The 15,778-nt window shown below is 51.1% G+C and overlaps 1 protein-coding gene across 4 annotated transcripts in view; it reads left to right on the forward strand.

The window, feature by feature from the left end:
• PIK3C2A (phosphatidylinositol-4-phosphate 3-kinase catalytic subunit type 2 alpha) overlaps window positions 1-15,778 on the forward strand; it is a 252,274-nt gene that overhangs the window by 172,199 nt on the left and 64,297 nt on the right. For 3 of the 4 annotated variants that reach the window (XM_073659041.1, XM_073659039.1, XM_073659040.1), the window contains 3 exons: window positions 593-739; window positions 816-861; window positions 933-1,140. In XM_073659041.1, the coding sequence (XP_073515142.1) occupies window positions 593-739; window positions 816-861; window positions 933-1,140 (401 nt within the window). The remainder of the gene's footprint in view (window positions 1-592; window positions 740-815; window positions 862-932; window positions 1,141-15,778) is intronic. The other variant, XM_073659042.1, reaches the window with a different exon arrangement.

Genomic DNA, 15,778 nt, shown 5'->3' on the forward strand with positions numbered 1-15,778 from the left:
TCTCCTTTGTTATTTCTCTAGAGATGGTTTTGTAACCTTCCCCGTCCTGTGGAGCATCCACTGCTCTTCTTAGGTCCACAGAAGTCTCCTTTGTTATTTCTCTAGAGATGGTTTTGTAACCTTCCCCGTCCTGTGGAGCATCCACTGCTCTTCTTAGGTCCACAGAAGTCTCCTTTGTTATTCTTATGATACAGATCAGAATCTGGAACATGTTCCACTCGCACCCGACTGTCATCCCATTGGTTGCAAACGTCGAGGTCCAACTTCACCGTCACATCCTGTGCTAAAGGTTCACATACTTTGGCCACTCACAGAAATCTGATATTGGAGCTTTTTCCTCATTTTAAAAGGAGTCTAATAATTGTGACTCATTTCTTTGCTTTGGTTCCTTATTTTTAGGACTTGTGTGACAATCTGATGTGGTTTTAGGTTAAATTTGTGCAGAACATGGAGAATGTGGAGCGTTGAGGCAGCGCTGTAGACTGGTCCTTGGCTCAGTCGGCCTGCTGTGATTTGGGGAGATGTAGGTGATTTGCTCGGGACGTTGGGAGTCCATATTTATATGAGCGTCTCATCTTTTACACTTCACCAGAGTAATCCGTACCGAGCTGCCGACCAGGTCATCAAAGTGGTGAGGAGCTTGTGTCGGACAGTGGACAGTGTGGAGACGCCGGCCATTACCGAGTGTGTGAAGAAGCTGCGCAGAGCCGTGAACCTGCCGCGCAGCCGCAGTGTGGAGGTGAGAGGCTCCGTTCTTGTCTGGCCGGCATGCATGTACATCAGGAGATATCTGCTCAACCTGCTGTATCTTCTAGGGTCCCTGCAGTCCTGGTGCTGGAAATAACCACGTGGCCTCAAATGGTGAGTATGTCACCCCGGCCGTGGTTCCTCGTCTGTGGTAAGTGGTAATGTCTCCCATATTTCACCCATAGCTGCTCCAGGAGGCGACGGTCCTCTACAAGAGAGTCTCGGCCAGTTAACGACTGCGGTCCACGCGCTGCTGCAGCTGCATTTCACCTCCTGCATCCCGCCTCAGGAGCCCACCGGCATCAGACCCCTGCAAGAAGCTCGGACCTCGGCCAACCATCTCCAGTTCACCATACTTGCAGCCCATGGTATCCCCACAGGTTGGGTTTCCAGGTGAGTGTCCTGTGTCATTCCAACATTTCACAGGTTAAATCTACAGGTAGCATTGAGCAATGGTAGTGGCGTATAAAAAGCTGCTGGTCGCCCCGTATGTGGAAAGACCTGCCGTATATCGGTGTACGGGTCGCCCCGTACGTGGAAAGACCTGCCGTATATCGGTGTACGGGTCACCCCGTACGTGGAGAGACCTGCCGTATATCGGTGTACGGGTCGCCCCGTACGTGGAAAGACCTGCCGTATATCGGTGTACGGGTCGCCCCGTACGTGGAGAGACCTTCCGTATATCGGTGTACGGGTCGCCCCGTACGTGGAAAGACCTGCCGTATATCGGTGTACGGGTCGCCCCGTACGTGGAGAGACCTGCCGTATATCGGTGTACGGGTCACCCCGTACGTGGAGAGACCTGCCGTATATCGGTGTACGGGTCACCCCGTACGTGGAGAGACCTGCCGTATATCGGTGTACGGGTCGCCCCGTACGTGGAGAGACCTGCCGTATATCGGTGTACGGGTCGCCCCGTACGTGGAGAGACCTGCCGTATATCGGTGTACGGGTCGCCCCATGTCGGTGTACGGGTCGCCCCGTACGTGGAGACACCTTCCCCATGTCGGTGTACGGGTCGCCCCGTTCATGGAGCGATCTGATGGGCTGTCGGTGACGAGCGTAGGGCCACTGTGGTCCTTCTGCCCCCTGATCGTTACTGACGAGCGCTGGATGGAGACTTATTGGCAGAGGATTAGAATAAACCTCCAGGTCGCACTGCGGCTTTTCCGGGTTCGGGTAATGTTATGAGTCTTCCTTTCACAGGTAAAATTCGTGACCGTGTGGGATAGATAAGGGGATAATATGGCACCATGTGTCCCATATCATTAACCCATAGGGTCCAAATGCTTCATTATTTTTAAGAAGTTTTGTAATGGATATTTCCAATAAAGATACAGCTTTATGCCACTTAATGGTCTTTAATTTAGGGAAGGATATTTGGTTCAGAAAGGCATTAATGTCCTCAATAGAGGGTTGTGGGTTCTGGATCTATGTGCAGATGAGGAGACTTGTAGTGTGTTCTGCCCTAGGTTGTGGGTTCTGGATCTATGTGCAGATGAGGAGACTTGTAGTGTGTTCTGCCCTAGGTTGTGGGTTCTGGATCTATGTGCAGATGAGGAGACTTGTAGTGTGTTCTGCCCTAGGTTGTGGGTTCTGGATCTGTGTGCAGATGAGGAGACTTGTAGTGTGTTCTGCCCTGGGTTGTGGGTTCTGGATCCGTGTGCCGATGAGGAGACTTGTAGTGTGTTCTGCTCTGGGTTGTGGGTTCTGGATCTATGTGCAGATGAGGAGACTTGTAGTGTGTTCTGCTCTGGGTTGTGGGTTCTGGATCTATGTGCAGATGAGGAGACTTGTAGTGTGTTCTGCCCTGGGTTGTGGTTCTGGATCTGTGTGCTGATGAGGAGACTTGTAGTGTGTTCTGCTCTGGGTTGTGGTTCTGGATCTGTGTGCTGATAAGGAGACTTGTAGTGTGTTCTGCCCTGGGTTGTGGGTTCTGGATCTGTGTGCTGATGAGGAGACTTGTAGTGTGTTCTGCTCTGGGTTGTGGGTTCTGGATCTATGTGCAGATGAGGAGACTTGTAGTGTGTTCTGCCCTGGGTTGTGGGTTCTGGATCTATGTGCAGATGAGGAGACTTGTAGTGTGTTCTGCCCTGGGTTGTGGTTCTGGATCTGTGTGCAGATGAGGAGACTTGTAGTGTGTTCTGCTCTGGGTTGTGGGTTCTGGATCTGTGTGCTGATGAGGAGACTTGTAGTGTGTTCTGCTCTGGGTTGTGGGTTCTGGATCTGTGTGCAGATGAGGAGACTTGTAGTGTGTTCTGCTCTGGGTTGTGGGTTCTGGATCTGTGTGCTGATGAGGAGACTTGTAGTGTGTTCTGCTCTGGGTTGTGGGTTCTGGATCTGTGTGCAGATGAGGAGACTTGTAGTGTGTTCTGCTCTGGGTTGTGGGTTCTGGATCTATGTGCAGATGAGGAGACTTGTAGTGTGTTCTGCCCTGGGTTGTGGTTCTGGATCTGTGTGCAGATGAGGAGACTTGTAGTGTGTTCTGCCCTGGGTTGTGGGTTCTGGATCTGTGTGCAGATGAGGAGACTTGTAGTGTGTTCTGCCCTGGGTTGTGGGTTCTGGATCTATGTGCAGATGAGGAGACTTGTAGTGTGTTCTGCCCTGGGTTGTGGGTTCTGGATCTATGTGCAGATGAGGAGACTTGTAATGTGTTCTGCCCTGGGTTGTGGGTTCTGGATCTGTGTGCAGATGAGGAGACTTGTAGTGTGTTCTGCCCTGGGTTGTGGGTTCTGGATCTATGTGCAGATGAGGAGACTTGTAGTGTGTTCTGCCCTGGGTTGTGGTTCTGGATCTGTGTGCTGATGAGGAGACTTGTAGTGTGTTCTGACCTGGGTTGTGGTTCTGGATCTATGTGCAGATGAGGAGACTTGTAGTGTGTTCTGCCCTGGGTTGTGGGTTCTGGATCTATGTGCAGATGAGGAGACTTGTAGTGTGTTCTGCCCTAGGTTGTGGGTTCTGGATCTGTGTGCAGATGAGGAGACTTGTAGTGTGTTCTGCCCTGGGTTGTGGTTCTGGATCCGTGTGCTGATGAGGAGACTTGTAGTGTGTTCTGCCCTGGGTTGTGGGTTCTGGATCTATGTGCTGATTAGGAGACTTGTAGTGTGTTCTGCCCTGGGTTGTGGGTTCTGGATCTATGTGCTGATGAGGAGACTTGTAGTGTTTTCTGCCCTGGGTTGTGGTTCTGGATCTGTGTGCAGATGAGGAGACTTGTAGTGTGTTCTGCCCTGGGTTGTGGTTCTGGATCCGTGTGCCGATGGCGGAGACTTGTAGTGTGTTCTGCCCTGGGTTGTGGTTCTGGATCCGTGTGCTGATGGTGGAGACTTGTAGTGTGTTCTGCTCTGGGTTGTGGGTTCTGGATCTATGTGCTGATGGTGGAGACTTGTAGTGTGTTCTGCCCTGGGTTGTGGGTTCTGGATCTGTGTGCTGATGAGGAGACTTGTAGTGTGTTTTGCCCTGGGTTCTGGGTTGTGGTTCTTGATCCGTGTGCCGATGGTGGAGACTTGTAGTGTGCTCTGCCCTGGGTTGGGGTTCTGGATCTATGTGCAGATGAGGAGACTTGTAGTGTGTTTTGCCCTGGGTTGTGGGTTCTGGATCTGTGTGCTGATGAGGAGACTTGTAGTGTGTTTTGCCCTGGGTTGTGGGTTCTGGATCTGTGTGCAGATGAGGAGACTTGTAGTGTGTTTTGCTCTGGGTTGTGGGTTCTGGATCTGTGTGCTGATGAGGAGACTTGTAGTGTGTTCTGCCGTGGGTTGTGGGTTCTGGATCTGTGTGCTGATGAGGAGACTTGTAGTGTGTTTTGCCCTGGGTTGTGGGTTCTGGATCTGTGTGCAGATGAGGAGACTTGTAGTGTGTTTTGCCCTGGGTTGTGGGTTCTGGATCTGTGTGCTGATGAGGAGACTTGTAGTGTGTTCTGCCGTGGGTTGTGGGTTCTGGATCTGTGTGCTGATGAGGAGACTTGTAGTGTGTTTTGCCCTGGGTTCTGGGTTGTGGTTCTTGATCCGTGTGCCGATAGTGGAGACTTGTAGTGTGTTCTGCCCTGGGTTGTGGTTCTGGATCCGTGTGCCGATAGTGGAGACTTGTTGTGGGTTCTGGATCTGTGTGCTGATGAGGAGACTTGTAGTGTGTTCTGCCCTGGGTTGTGGGTTCTGGATCTATGTGCAGATGAGGAGACTTGTAGTGTGTTCTGCCCTGGGTTGTGGGTTCTGGATCTATGTGCAGATGAGGAGACTTGTAGTGTGTTCTGCTCTGGGTTGTGGGTTCTGGATCTGTGTGCTGATGAGGAGACTTGTAGTGTGTTCTGCCCTGGGTTGTGGTTCTGGATCCGTGTGCCGATGGTGGAGACTTGTAGTGTGTTCTGCCCTGGGTTGTGGTTCTGGATCTGTGTGCAGATGAGGAGACTTGTAGTGTGTTCTGCACTGGGTTGTGGTTCTTGATCCGTGTGCCGATTGTGGAGACTTGTAGTGTGTTCTGCCCTGGGTTGGGGTTCTGGATCTATGTGCCGATAGTGGAGACTTGTAGTGTGTTCTGCCCTGGGTTGTGGTTCTGGATCTGTGTGCAGATGAGGAGACTTGTAATGTGTTCTGCCCTGGGTTGTGGGTTCTGGATCTATGTGCAGATGAGGAGACTTGTAGTGTGTTCTGCCCTGGGTTGTGGTTCTGGATCTATGTGCAGATGAGGAGACTTGTAGTGTGTTCTGCCCTGGGTTGTGGTTCTGGATCTATGTGCAGATGAGGAGACTTGTAGTGTGTTCTGCCCTGGGTTGTGGGTTCTGGATCTATGTGCAGATGAGGAGACTTGTAGTGTGTTCTGCCCTGGGTTGTGGATTCCGGATCTATGTGCAGATGAGGAGACTTGTAGTGTGTTCTGCCCTGGGTTGTGGTTCTGGATCTGTGTGCAGATGAGGAGACTTGTAGTGTGTTCTGCCCTGGGTTGTGGGTTCTGGATCTATGTGCAGATGAGGAGACTTGTAGTGTGTTCTGCCCTGGGTTGTGGGTTCTGGATCTGTGTGCTGATGAGGAGACTTGTAGTGTGTTCTGCCCTGGGTTGTGGTTCTGGATCCGTGTGCCGATGGTGGAGACTTGTAGTGTGTTCTGCCCTGGGTTCTGGGTTGTGGTTCTGGATCTGTGTGCCGATTGTGGAGTCTTGTAGTGTGTTCTGCTCTGGGTTGTGGTTCTGGATCAGTGTGTCGATGGTGGAGACTTGTAGTGTGTTCTGCCCTGGGTTGTGGGTTCTGGATCTATGTGCAGATGAGGAGACTTGTAGTGTGTTCTGCCCTGGGTTGTGGGTTCTGGATCCGTGTGTTAATGGTGGAGACTTGTAGTGTGTTCTGCCCTGGGTTGTGGTTCTGGATCCGTGTGCCGATGGTGGAGACTTGTAGTGTGTTCTGCCCTGGGTTGTGGTTCTGGATCCGTGTGCCGATGGTGAAGACTTGTAGTGTGTTCTGCCCTGGGTTGTGGTTCTGGATCCGTGTGCTGATGGTGGAGACTTGTAGTGTGTTCTGCCCTGGGTTGTGGTTCTGGATCCGTGTGCCGATGGTGGAGACTTGTATTGTGTTCTGCCCTGGGTTGTGGTTCTGGATCCGTGTGCCGTTGGTGGAGACTTGTAGTGTGTTCTGCACTGGGTTGTGGTTCTGGATCCGTGTGCCGATGGTGGAGACTTGTAGTGTGTTCTGCCCTGGGTTGTGGGTTCTGGATCCGTGTGTCGATGGTGGAGACTTGTAGTGTGTTTTGCCCTGGGTTGTGGTTCTGGATCCGTGTGCCGATGGTGGAGACTTGTAGTGTGTTCTGCCCTGGGTTGTGGTTCTGGATCCGTGTGCCGATGGTGGAGACTTGTAGTGTGTTCTGCCCTGGGTTGTGGTTCTGGATCCGTGTGCCGATGGTGGAGACTTGTAGTGTGTTCTGCACTGGGTTGTGGTTCTGGATCCGTGTGCCGATGGTGGAGACTTGTAGTGTGTTCTGCCCCGGGTTGTGGTTCTGGATCCGTGTGCTGATGGTGGAGACTTGTAGTGTGTTCTGTTGTGCGCTGTGTAGTTTTCTTTGTTCTCTTTCCATAACTCCTTTCTGCTTCCTTGGCCGACTCTCCTGCCCTTAATAAGGGGCTTTGGATTTTCTTAAGACTATTATGCAAATTGCCTCTTCAGAGAGGAAGAGGACTTGAACTCTATAGCGCCACCTGTTGGAAGCAGCGATCCTACAAGTCACAATCAACCCTTTAACGAGTCATGTAATATGACTTAGGATAAAAGCCAATTTTCAGACACGGTGTTTATTCTTAGGCGCTGAGGCACCTCGTATCCTTTCTGCTGCCGGTGGTCAGAAGTCGTCTGGGAATGAGACTTTTTATGCTCCTTCTCCTGTAAGGTCATTTGTTGAGTTCTGAGGGTTGAATCAAAATATGCAATGCAAGTCAATGGATCTGTAAAAAAAAAAAAAATTGGACCGCTCTCTGACATCCAAATGTGGTCCAATTTTTCACGGACTGAAGAAGGTGGAGAAAATTGTTTTTTTTTTTTAAGCTTCTTCATGTACAAGAAAATTGTATGCCGCTCGTAGCACTCTGATCAGAATAATCTGTACGATTCTCTTGTAAGTGGACGTCTGAACGAGGCCTTAATTTTGTTTATTTCTATGTCTTTAGACAGAAATATTCCTAAACCCCCTGTAAGGTTGCTAACAGACACAAAGTCGATGGGAGGTATGTATCACAGAGGTGGCTGTCCTTTGTGATGTAATCCGGGAGTGTTGCTCTAGTGCACATAATCACTAAGAGGACTGATTGGTTCACCTGCGACCAGGTTACGGGCAGCTGTGAGAGATGGGCGGGTCTGGCTACCCAAATACCTCATCTCTGTGTGTGGTTAAAATATAAAATGAAGGCCGTTGTTTGGCACATGGTCTGTGTTTGGAGGGAGAAGGCCTCCTGTGTGTTGTTGTCTCCAGACAAAGCCAGTGAACTGGACGCTACCCAGCCTGTGTGCTCACAGGACTGGCTAACCATAGACTTTGCCTAAAGGACTCTTTACTTTGTTTGCCTGAACGGAAGGCTGTTTGTTTTCCTTCTGCTTTTTCCTGGACTTATGAAGTAATAAACCGACATGGACATTTAAAGGAATATACCTCCTGTTTGCCACCCGATGCACCTAAGTCAGTAGAAACCCCACAATTGGTGTTAGCAGTGCGGGCAGCGTTCCAAGCAGAGACGTAGGACTGCATGTCCTGGGTGAAGTCGGCCACAAGCCAGCAAGCCACTCCGGATAAAATGGAGGACCTGCTGAAACACCTTGTCCAGTCGCAGCAGCACCAGCAGGAGACCAGCGGGCTGTTACAGCAGATCCAGCAGCAGGAGCAGCGGCAGCAGATGCGGCTTTTGGCAACCTCCATCCAGAGCAGGACGAGCGCCCCAACCATAGTTCAGCTGATGACTCCCACGTCCAGAAGGCGTTAAGGCGGGCCTTGCAGAAGATGACTCCTGGGGATGATGTGGAAGCTTTTTTGACTGTATTTGAAAGGGTCGCCGAGAGGGAGAAACTTCCGCCAGAGCAGTGGGCAGAGGTGCTAGCACCATACCTGACGGGGGAGCCCCAGAAAGCTTACTATGACTTAGCTTTGCAGGATGCTAAGGAGTATGGCAAACTTAAATCTGAAATTCTGGTTTTCTTGGTCGTGACTATGTCTGACAGGGCACAGCGGATCCACCGCTGGGTGTATCACCGGACAAACTCCCTCGCTCCCAAATGTTTGACCTTTTGCACCTGGTCCAAAAATGGCTTCAGCTGGAGTCTTCTGCGCCTGCCTAGATGGTAGAGCGAGTGGTGATGGACCGGTTTGTGCATTCCTTGCCGGGGCCAATACAGACTTGGGTTGCCCAGGGTAATCCCTGAAATGCTGATGAACTGGTCGAGAGATACCAGGGGGTGGACGGTCCCTTGGGAACGCAGCCCACTCCATACTGGGGGTCCCAACAGGGGGCGGAGGCCCAAAAGGGGATGGGACGTCCAAGGTCCAAAGGGGCGGGGGAAGTGATGCCCAAGGTCCCTACGGGTGATGTAATTTGCTGGAGGTGCCACGGCCCAGGCCATATAGCCGCCTGTTGTCCCCTGACCCCCGAGCAGATGGACTGCAGCATAGGATACCGCTGTTCATACTATGCGTATCCGACCTGTAGCGTGAACTGTCCACCCAGCCAGGGGTCGCAAGCATGTCCCGTGAAGGTGAACGGTTGGCAGGTAACGGGACTGCTAGACTCCGGGAATCTGGTGACCCTTGTGAGGGCCACCCTTCCCCTCCAACTGATCCTGGGGAAAAAGGTTGGTGTACGGTGCATTTATGGCGATGCTAAGGACTACCCCATGGCCCGAGTGGGCATTGAAAAGCCCCACTGTACTGAGTCCCATGAGGTCGGCATCGTCCAGGACTTGTTGCACCCCATTATTATAGGCCTGGACTTTTTTTGGTTTTGGGATCTGTGGGGAAAGGGTTCGCTGGCTCTGATAGTGAACCAGTTAACCCTGATGAGGAATCACCGCACCCAGAGTCAAACCGGTTTCCCTTTTGTGTCCTTGTGGGGATGTGAAGGTAGTGCCCCCTGAGTCTGACATTCCGGAGTTAGGGGTGACCTGCGAGTATTTTGGGACCGCCCAACATAGGGACCTAACTCTCAGGGAAGCCTTTAACAATGTCACGGTCATAAATGGGGTTACATAGGAGCCGGGGGCTGACACAAGGTTTCCCTATTTTATGCCGAGTAGGAAGTTGTACCGGGTTACGAAAGTGAGGGAGGAGCGTGTGGAGCAGTTAATAGTGCCGGGGCCCTATAGATGGAAGGTGTTGGACATGGCCCATTCACATGTCTTGGGGGCCACCTGGGAGTGGAAAATACGTTGGAACGGATATGCAGAGGTTCTATTGGCCCGGATGTGACCGGGACATCTTAAGGTATTGCAGGTCCTGCCCTACGCGCCGGTTAACCGCCCCCACCTCTCACTTTCAAAGTCCCCTCGTGCCATTGCCCATTATTGAAGTGCCGTTCGAGAGAATTGCTATGGACTTGGTCGGTCCTCTGGTTAAATCTGCTCGTGGGCATCAATATATATTGGTCATCCTGGACTATGCCAAACGCTATCCTGAAGCGATCCCCGAGAAACTCCTCCGCAATGAGTATAGCCCGTGAATTGGTCCACGTTTTTTCCCGGACAGGTTTACCAAATGAGATCCTGACCGACCAGGGAACACCCTTTATGAGTAGGGTGATGAGGGAGTTATGCAAGGTCCTGCAAATCTCCCAGTTGAGGACTTCAGTGTACCATCCTCAGACAGATGGCCTTGTGTTAATAAAACGTTGAAGAGTATGCTGAGGAAGGCCATAGAAAAGGACGGTAGAGACTGGTACGGTCTCCTGCCATATGTTATTCTCTGTCCGAGAAGTTCCACAGGCCTCTACGGGGTTCTCGCCATTTGAACTCCTGTATGGCCGACATCTGCGGGGGTCTCCTTGATATAGCAAAGGAAACCTGGCAAAGCAAAGTCACGCCCCACAGAAGCTTCATTGAGCACGTTGCACTGATGCAGCAGAGGATTGCGAAGGTGATGCCCATCGTAAAAGGACATCTCCAGGAACAAGAAGCTCAGACCAGGGTCTACAACGAGTCAGCCATAGTGAGGAAGTTCAATCCGGGAGACCGAGTCCTCGTGCTAATTCCCACTGTGGAGAGTATATTCTTGGCCAAATGACAAGGGCCGTATGAGGTGGTGGAGAAGCTCGGTGATGTGAACTAGAAGATTCATCAACCAGGAAGACTGAAACCATACCAGATCTACCACGTCAACTTCATCAAGCCATGGCAAGACGAAGACCGTCTGAAACTCTGCTTGCTGAGCAAGCCAAAAGGCGAGGTTGGAGATGTTGCCATAGCGGAGACCCTGTTGAAGGCCCAAAAACAGCAGTGTCGGGAGTTGCTGTAGAAGAACAGGGCTTATTCTTGGAATTGCCAGGGTGCACAAAGGTCATAGAGCACGAAGTTCTGATGGAGTTATATGTGCGCTTAAACTTGAAGCCCTATCGAATTCCGGAGGCCCGACGAGAATTGATCTCCAAGGAGGTAGAGCGTATGTTGAAACTCTGGGTCATTGAGGAATCCAAGAGCGGTTGGTCGAGCCCGCTTATCCTGGTCTCAAAACCTGATGGCAAATGGAGATTCTGCAATGACTATCGGAAGTTGAATGAGGTCTCCAAATTCGACGCATATCCAATGCCATGTGTCGATTAGCTGATCGAGAGACTTGGGCCAGCAAGGTACATAACCACCTTGGATTTAACAAAGGGGTATTGGTAGATCCCCATGTCACCGGAAGCCAAGGAGAAGACTGCGTTTTCTACGCCGGATGGATGCTTCCAATATGTCCGGATACCGTTTGGACTGCAGGGGTCCCCGGCCACCTTCCAGAGGGCCATACACCAAATCCTTGCACCCCATAAGGAGTACGCCGCAGCATACCTGGACAATATTGTAATCTTCAGCCCAGACTGGGGAAGTCATTTAGAAAAGGTCCAGGCAGTGTTTGATGCTCTAAGGTGGAGTTTTCAATAAACCCCCAAAAAATATGCTATGGGGAAAGAAGAAGCCAAATACCTGGGATATGTAGTGGGTAGAGGTGAGAATCAACCCCCCAAATCAGCAAAGTGGAGGCAATCCAAACCTGGCCAAGACCACTTTCGAAGAAGCAAGTGAGAGCCTTTCTAGGAATCATGGGATACTACAGGAGGTTCATCCCAAACTTCACCATGATTGCCGCACCCCTGACTGACCTCCTTAAGGGGATGAAATCAGCAATGTCCAAATGGTCTGAAGAGGCAGAGACAGCCTTTCAAGAAATGAAAGGGGCCCTGTGTAAGCAACTGGTTCTGGTTGCCCCCGACTTCAAGAAAGCGTTTATACTCCAGACAGATGCCTGTTTAGGAGCAGTCCTTTCCCAGCACCCTGTCCCCCTACCTGAGTAGGAAGCTGTCCTCATGTGAAAAGAATTATGCTGTCATAGAAAAGGAATGTTTGGCCATAAAGTGGGCGGTGGACACGCTACGGTACTATCTATTGGGATGAAAGTTTAGATTGGTATCAGACCATGTCCCACTCAGATGGATGAGGGAAAAAAGGGAAGAAATGCTAGGGTCACCCTCTGGTTTTTAGCCCTACAGGATTTCAGCTTCCATGTAGAACAAAGAGCATGAAAACTACATGGTAATGCCGATGCCCTCTCAAGAATCCCCTGTCTAGTGGTAGAAGGTTCCAAGCCCCACGGCTTTAGGCAGAGGGGGGAGGTATGTAAGGTGGCTAATGGAAACACAGTTGATGGGAGGTATGTATCACAGAGATGGCTGACCTGTGATGTAACCCGGAGTGTTGCTCTAGTGCACCTAAGCACTAAGAGGACTGTGGTGCACCTGGGGACGGGTTTAGAGCAGCTGTGAGAGATGGGTGGGTCTGGCTGCCCACATACCTCATTTCTGGGTGTGGTTAAAATATAAAATGGAGGCCGTTGTTTGGCATGTGGTCTGTTTGGAGGGAGAAGCCCTCCAGTGTGTTGTCTCCAGACAGAGCCAGTGTGAACTGGACGCTACCCAGCCTGTGTGCCCACAGGACGGGCTAACCATAGACTTTGCCTAAAGGACTCTTTACTTTGTTTGCCTGAACGGGAGCCTGGTTGTTTTACTTTTGCTTTTTCCTGGGCTTATGAAGTAATAAACAGACATGAACATTTAAAGGAACATGCCTCCTGTTTGCCTCCCGACGCACCTAAGTGAGTAGAAACCCCCCCACCCCTTTACATAGACTCCATTCCAGAAAGAAAGAGATGCATGCACAAAGAAACGAAGATGGAGTCAGGATAGATGAATATGAATCCTGCTCTCACACATTCAATCAGGGAACATAGACCACCGAAAAAAAAGAAAAGTAACATTAAAACAAACTGTTTGGTCAATATGTAAAATATTATCACCACAACCCTCACAAAACAATGGAAATATTTAACTCACAAGGGAAGTTCAAGGGAAGGTCACAGTGGAGAGTTCAGTTCTCAGTGAACCTTCAGATGATTCTTATCCCATGCCTGGAGTTGTGGAAGCCAGGTGATTGTGGAAGCGGTGGTGAGAAGGTGGAAGCAGTCTTGAGATGGTGGAAGCATCGGTGATTGTGGAAGCTTTGCTAAGATGCCGGTGGTTGTGGAAGCGGTGCTAAGATGCCGGAAGCGCCGGTGGTTGTGGAAGCGGTGCTGAGATGCCGGAAGCGCCGGTGGTTGTGGAAGCGGTGCTGAGATGCCGGAAGCACCGGTGGTTGTGGAAGCGGTGCTGAGATGCCGGAAGCACCGGTGGTTGTGGAAGCGGTGCTGAGATGCCGGAAGCACCGGCGGTTGTGGAAGCGGTGCTGAGATGCCGGAAGCACCGGCGGTTGTGGAAGCGGTGCTGAGATGCCGGAAGCACCGGCGGTTGTGGAAGCGGTGCTGAGATGCCGGAAGCACCGGCGGTTGTGGAAGCGGTGCTGAGATGCCGGAAGCACCGGCGGTTGTGGAAGCGGTGCTGAGATGCCGGAAGCACCGGCGGTTGTGGAAGCGGTGCTGAGATGCCGGAAGCACCGGCGGTTGTGGAAGCGGTGCTGAGATGCCGGAAGCACCGGCGGTTGTGGAAGCGGTGCTGAGATGCCGGAAGCACCGGCGGTTGTGGAAGCGGTGCTGAGATGCCGGAAGCACCGGTGGTGGTGGAAACTGTGGCCTGAGTTCACAAAAATAGACACGACGTTGACATTCAGTTAGATAAAGCAGCACTCCAGCATTTTTATCTTTCAGGACTGGAGTGGTGGCGTTAATCTAAGTTCCCTGACCGTAGTCTTATAATTACCAGCCGCCGTCTCTTGTTCCTCCTGACGCTGCCGCAGTCCGGATCTGCAATTTTGTGACCGCAAGTTCTCACTGACCGGAACTCGGAGGTAACGGTCACCAGCTCTCAGTGTAAGTCTGTGAGCCTCCTCCTGGCCTCACTCTGCCCTCCTTCTGGCCTTCTGGCTCTCATAGACTTACATCGATTAGTGACCTCGCTCAGCAAACCCTGGAGCCGTCTGGCCGGTCACAGACCTTAGTCTGAAAGAGGTTCTCCAAGAAATTGCTGCAAAGGAGCATTCTGTGACCAAAGCAAAGTGTGAAGGAGAAAATTATTCTCTCTAATAAACATCATTATTTCTAACCTTGTCAATGTCTGGACGATATTTTCCCTTCATTTTGCAACTCATTTGATAAATAAAAGTATCATGGAAAACACAAAATTATCTGGGTGACCCCAAACTTTTGAACGGTAGTGGAAATGTGTATTATTTTATTACATTTCTTGGTGAACCCCTTTAAGACTAAGCACAAGATAGTACAGTTCGCCCGTCTCCGCATTCAGGTCCTGGAGCTTTCAGAGGATTCCGGAGTACACCACGCTCTCTTCTTTGTGACTGGTCTCTTCTGTAGGGGTGATCTGGTGTCCGCCATGTCTGGATTGAAGCTGTACAGGTTTCCAGTCTCTTCTGTAGGGGTGATCTGGTGTCCGCCATGTCTGGATTGAAGCTGTACAGGTTTCCAGTCACTTCTGTAGGGAGGGATCTGGTGTCTGCCATGTCTGGATTGAAGCTGTACAGGTTTCCAGTCACTTCTGTAGGGAGGGATCTGGTGTCTGCCATGTCTGGATTGAAGCTGTACAGGTTTCCAGTCTCTTCTGTAGGGGTGATCTGGTGTCCTCCATGCCTGCATTGAAGCTGTACAGGTTTCCAGTCTCTTCTGTAGGGGTGATCTGGTGTCCGCCATGTCTGGATTGAAGCTGTACAGGTTTCCAGTCACTTCTGTAGGGGTGATCTGGTGTCTGCCATGTCTGGATTGAAGCTGTACAGGTTTCCAGTCACTTCTGTAGGGAGGGATCTGGTGTCTGCCATGTCTGGATTGAAGCTGTACAGGTTTCCAGTCACTTCTGTAGGGGTGATCTGGTGTCCGCCATGTCTGGATTGAAGCTGTACAGGTTTCCAGTCACTTCTGTAGGGAGGGATCTGGTGTCTGCCATGTCTGGATTGAAGCTGTACAGGTTTCCAGTCACTTCTGTAGGGAGGGATCTGGTGTCTGCCATGTCTGGATTGAAGCTGTACAGGTTTCCAGTCACTTCTGTAGGGAGGGATCTGGTGTCTGCCATGTCTGGATTGAAGCTGTACAGGTTTCCAGTCTCTTCTGTAGGGGTGATCTAGTGTCCTCCATGCCTGCATTGAAGCTGTACAGGTTTCCAGTCACTTCTGTAGGGGTGATCTGGTGTCCGCCATGTCTGGATTGAAGCTGTACAGGTTTCCAGTCACTTCTGTAGGGGTGATCTGGTGTCCGCCATGTCTGGATTGAAGCTGTACAGGTTTCCAGTCACTTCTGTAGGGAGGGATCTGGTGTCCTTCATGTCTGGATTGAAGCTGTACAGGTTTCCAGTCACTTCTGTAGGGGTGATCTGGTGTCCGCCATGTCTGGATTGAAGCTGTACAGGTTTCCAGTCTCTTCTGTAGGGGTGATCTGGTGTCCGCCATGTCTGGATTGAAGCTGTACAGGTTTCCAGTCACTTCTGTAGAGCGGATCTGGTGTCCTTCATGTTAGGATTGAAGCTGTGCAGGTTTCCAGTCACTTCTGTAGGGGTGATCTGGTGTCCGCCATGTCTGGATTGAAGCTTTACAGGTTTCCAGTCACTTCTGTAGAGGGGATCTGGTGTCCTCCATGCCTGCATTGAAGCTGTACAGGTTTCCAGTCAATTCTGTAGGGGGGGATCTGGTGTCCGCCATGTCTGGATTTAGGCTCCTGAGGTTTCTGGTCTTTTCTTTAGGTGGGATCTGGTGCCCTCCATGTCTGGATTTAGGCTCCTGAGGTTCCCGGTCTTTTCTTTAGGTGGGATCTGGTGTCCTCCATGTCTGGATTTAGGCTTCTGAGATTTACGGCCTCTTCTTTAGGGGGGATCTGGTGTTCTTCATGTTAGGATTGAA

This window comes from Phyllobates terribilis, unplaced genomic scaffold (assembly GCF_046119375.1).
Source record: "Phyllobates terribilis strain yellow unplaced genomic scaffold, ASM4611937v1 Scaffold_13__5_contigs__length_258822181, whole genome shotgun sequence".
Classification (NCBI taxonomy): domain Eukaryota; kingdom Metazoa; phylum Chordata; class Amphibia; order Anura; family Dendrobatidae; genus Phyllobates; species Phyllobates terribilis.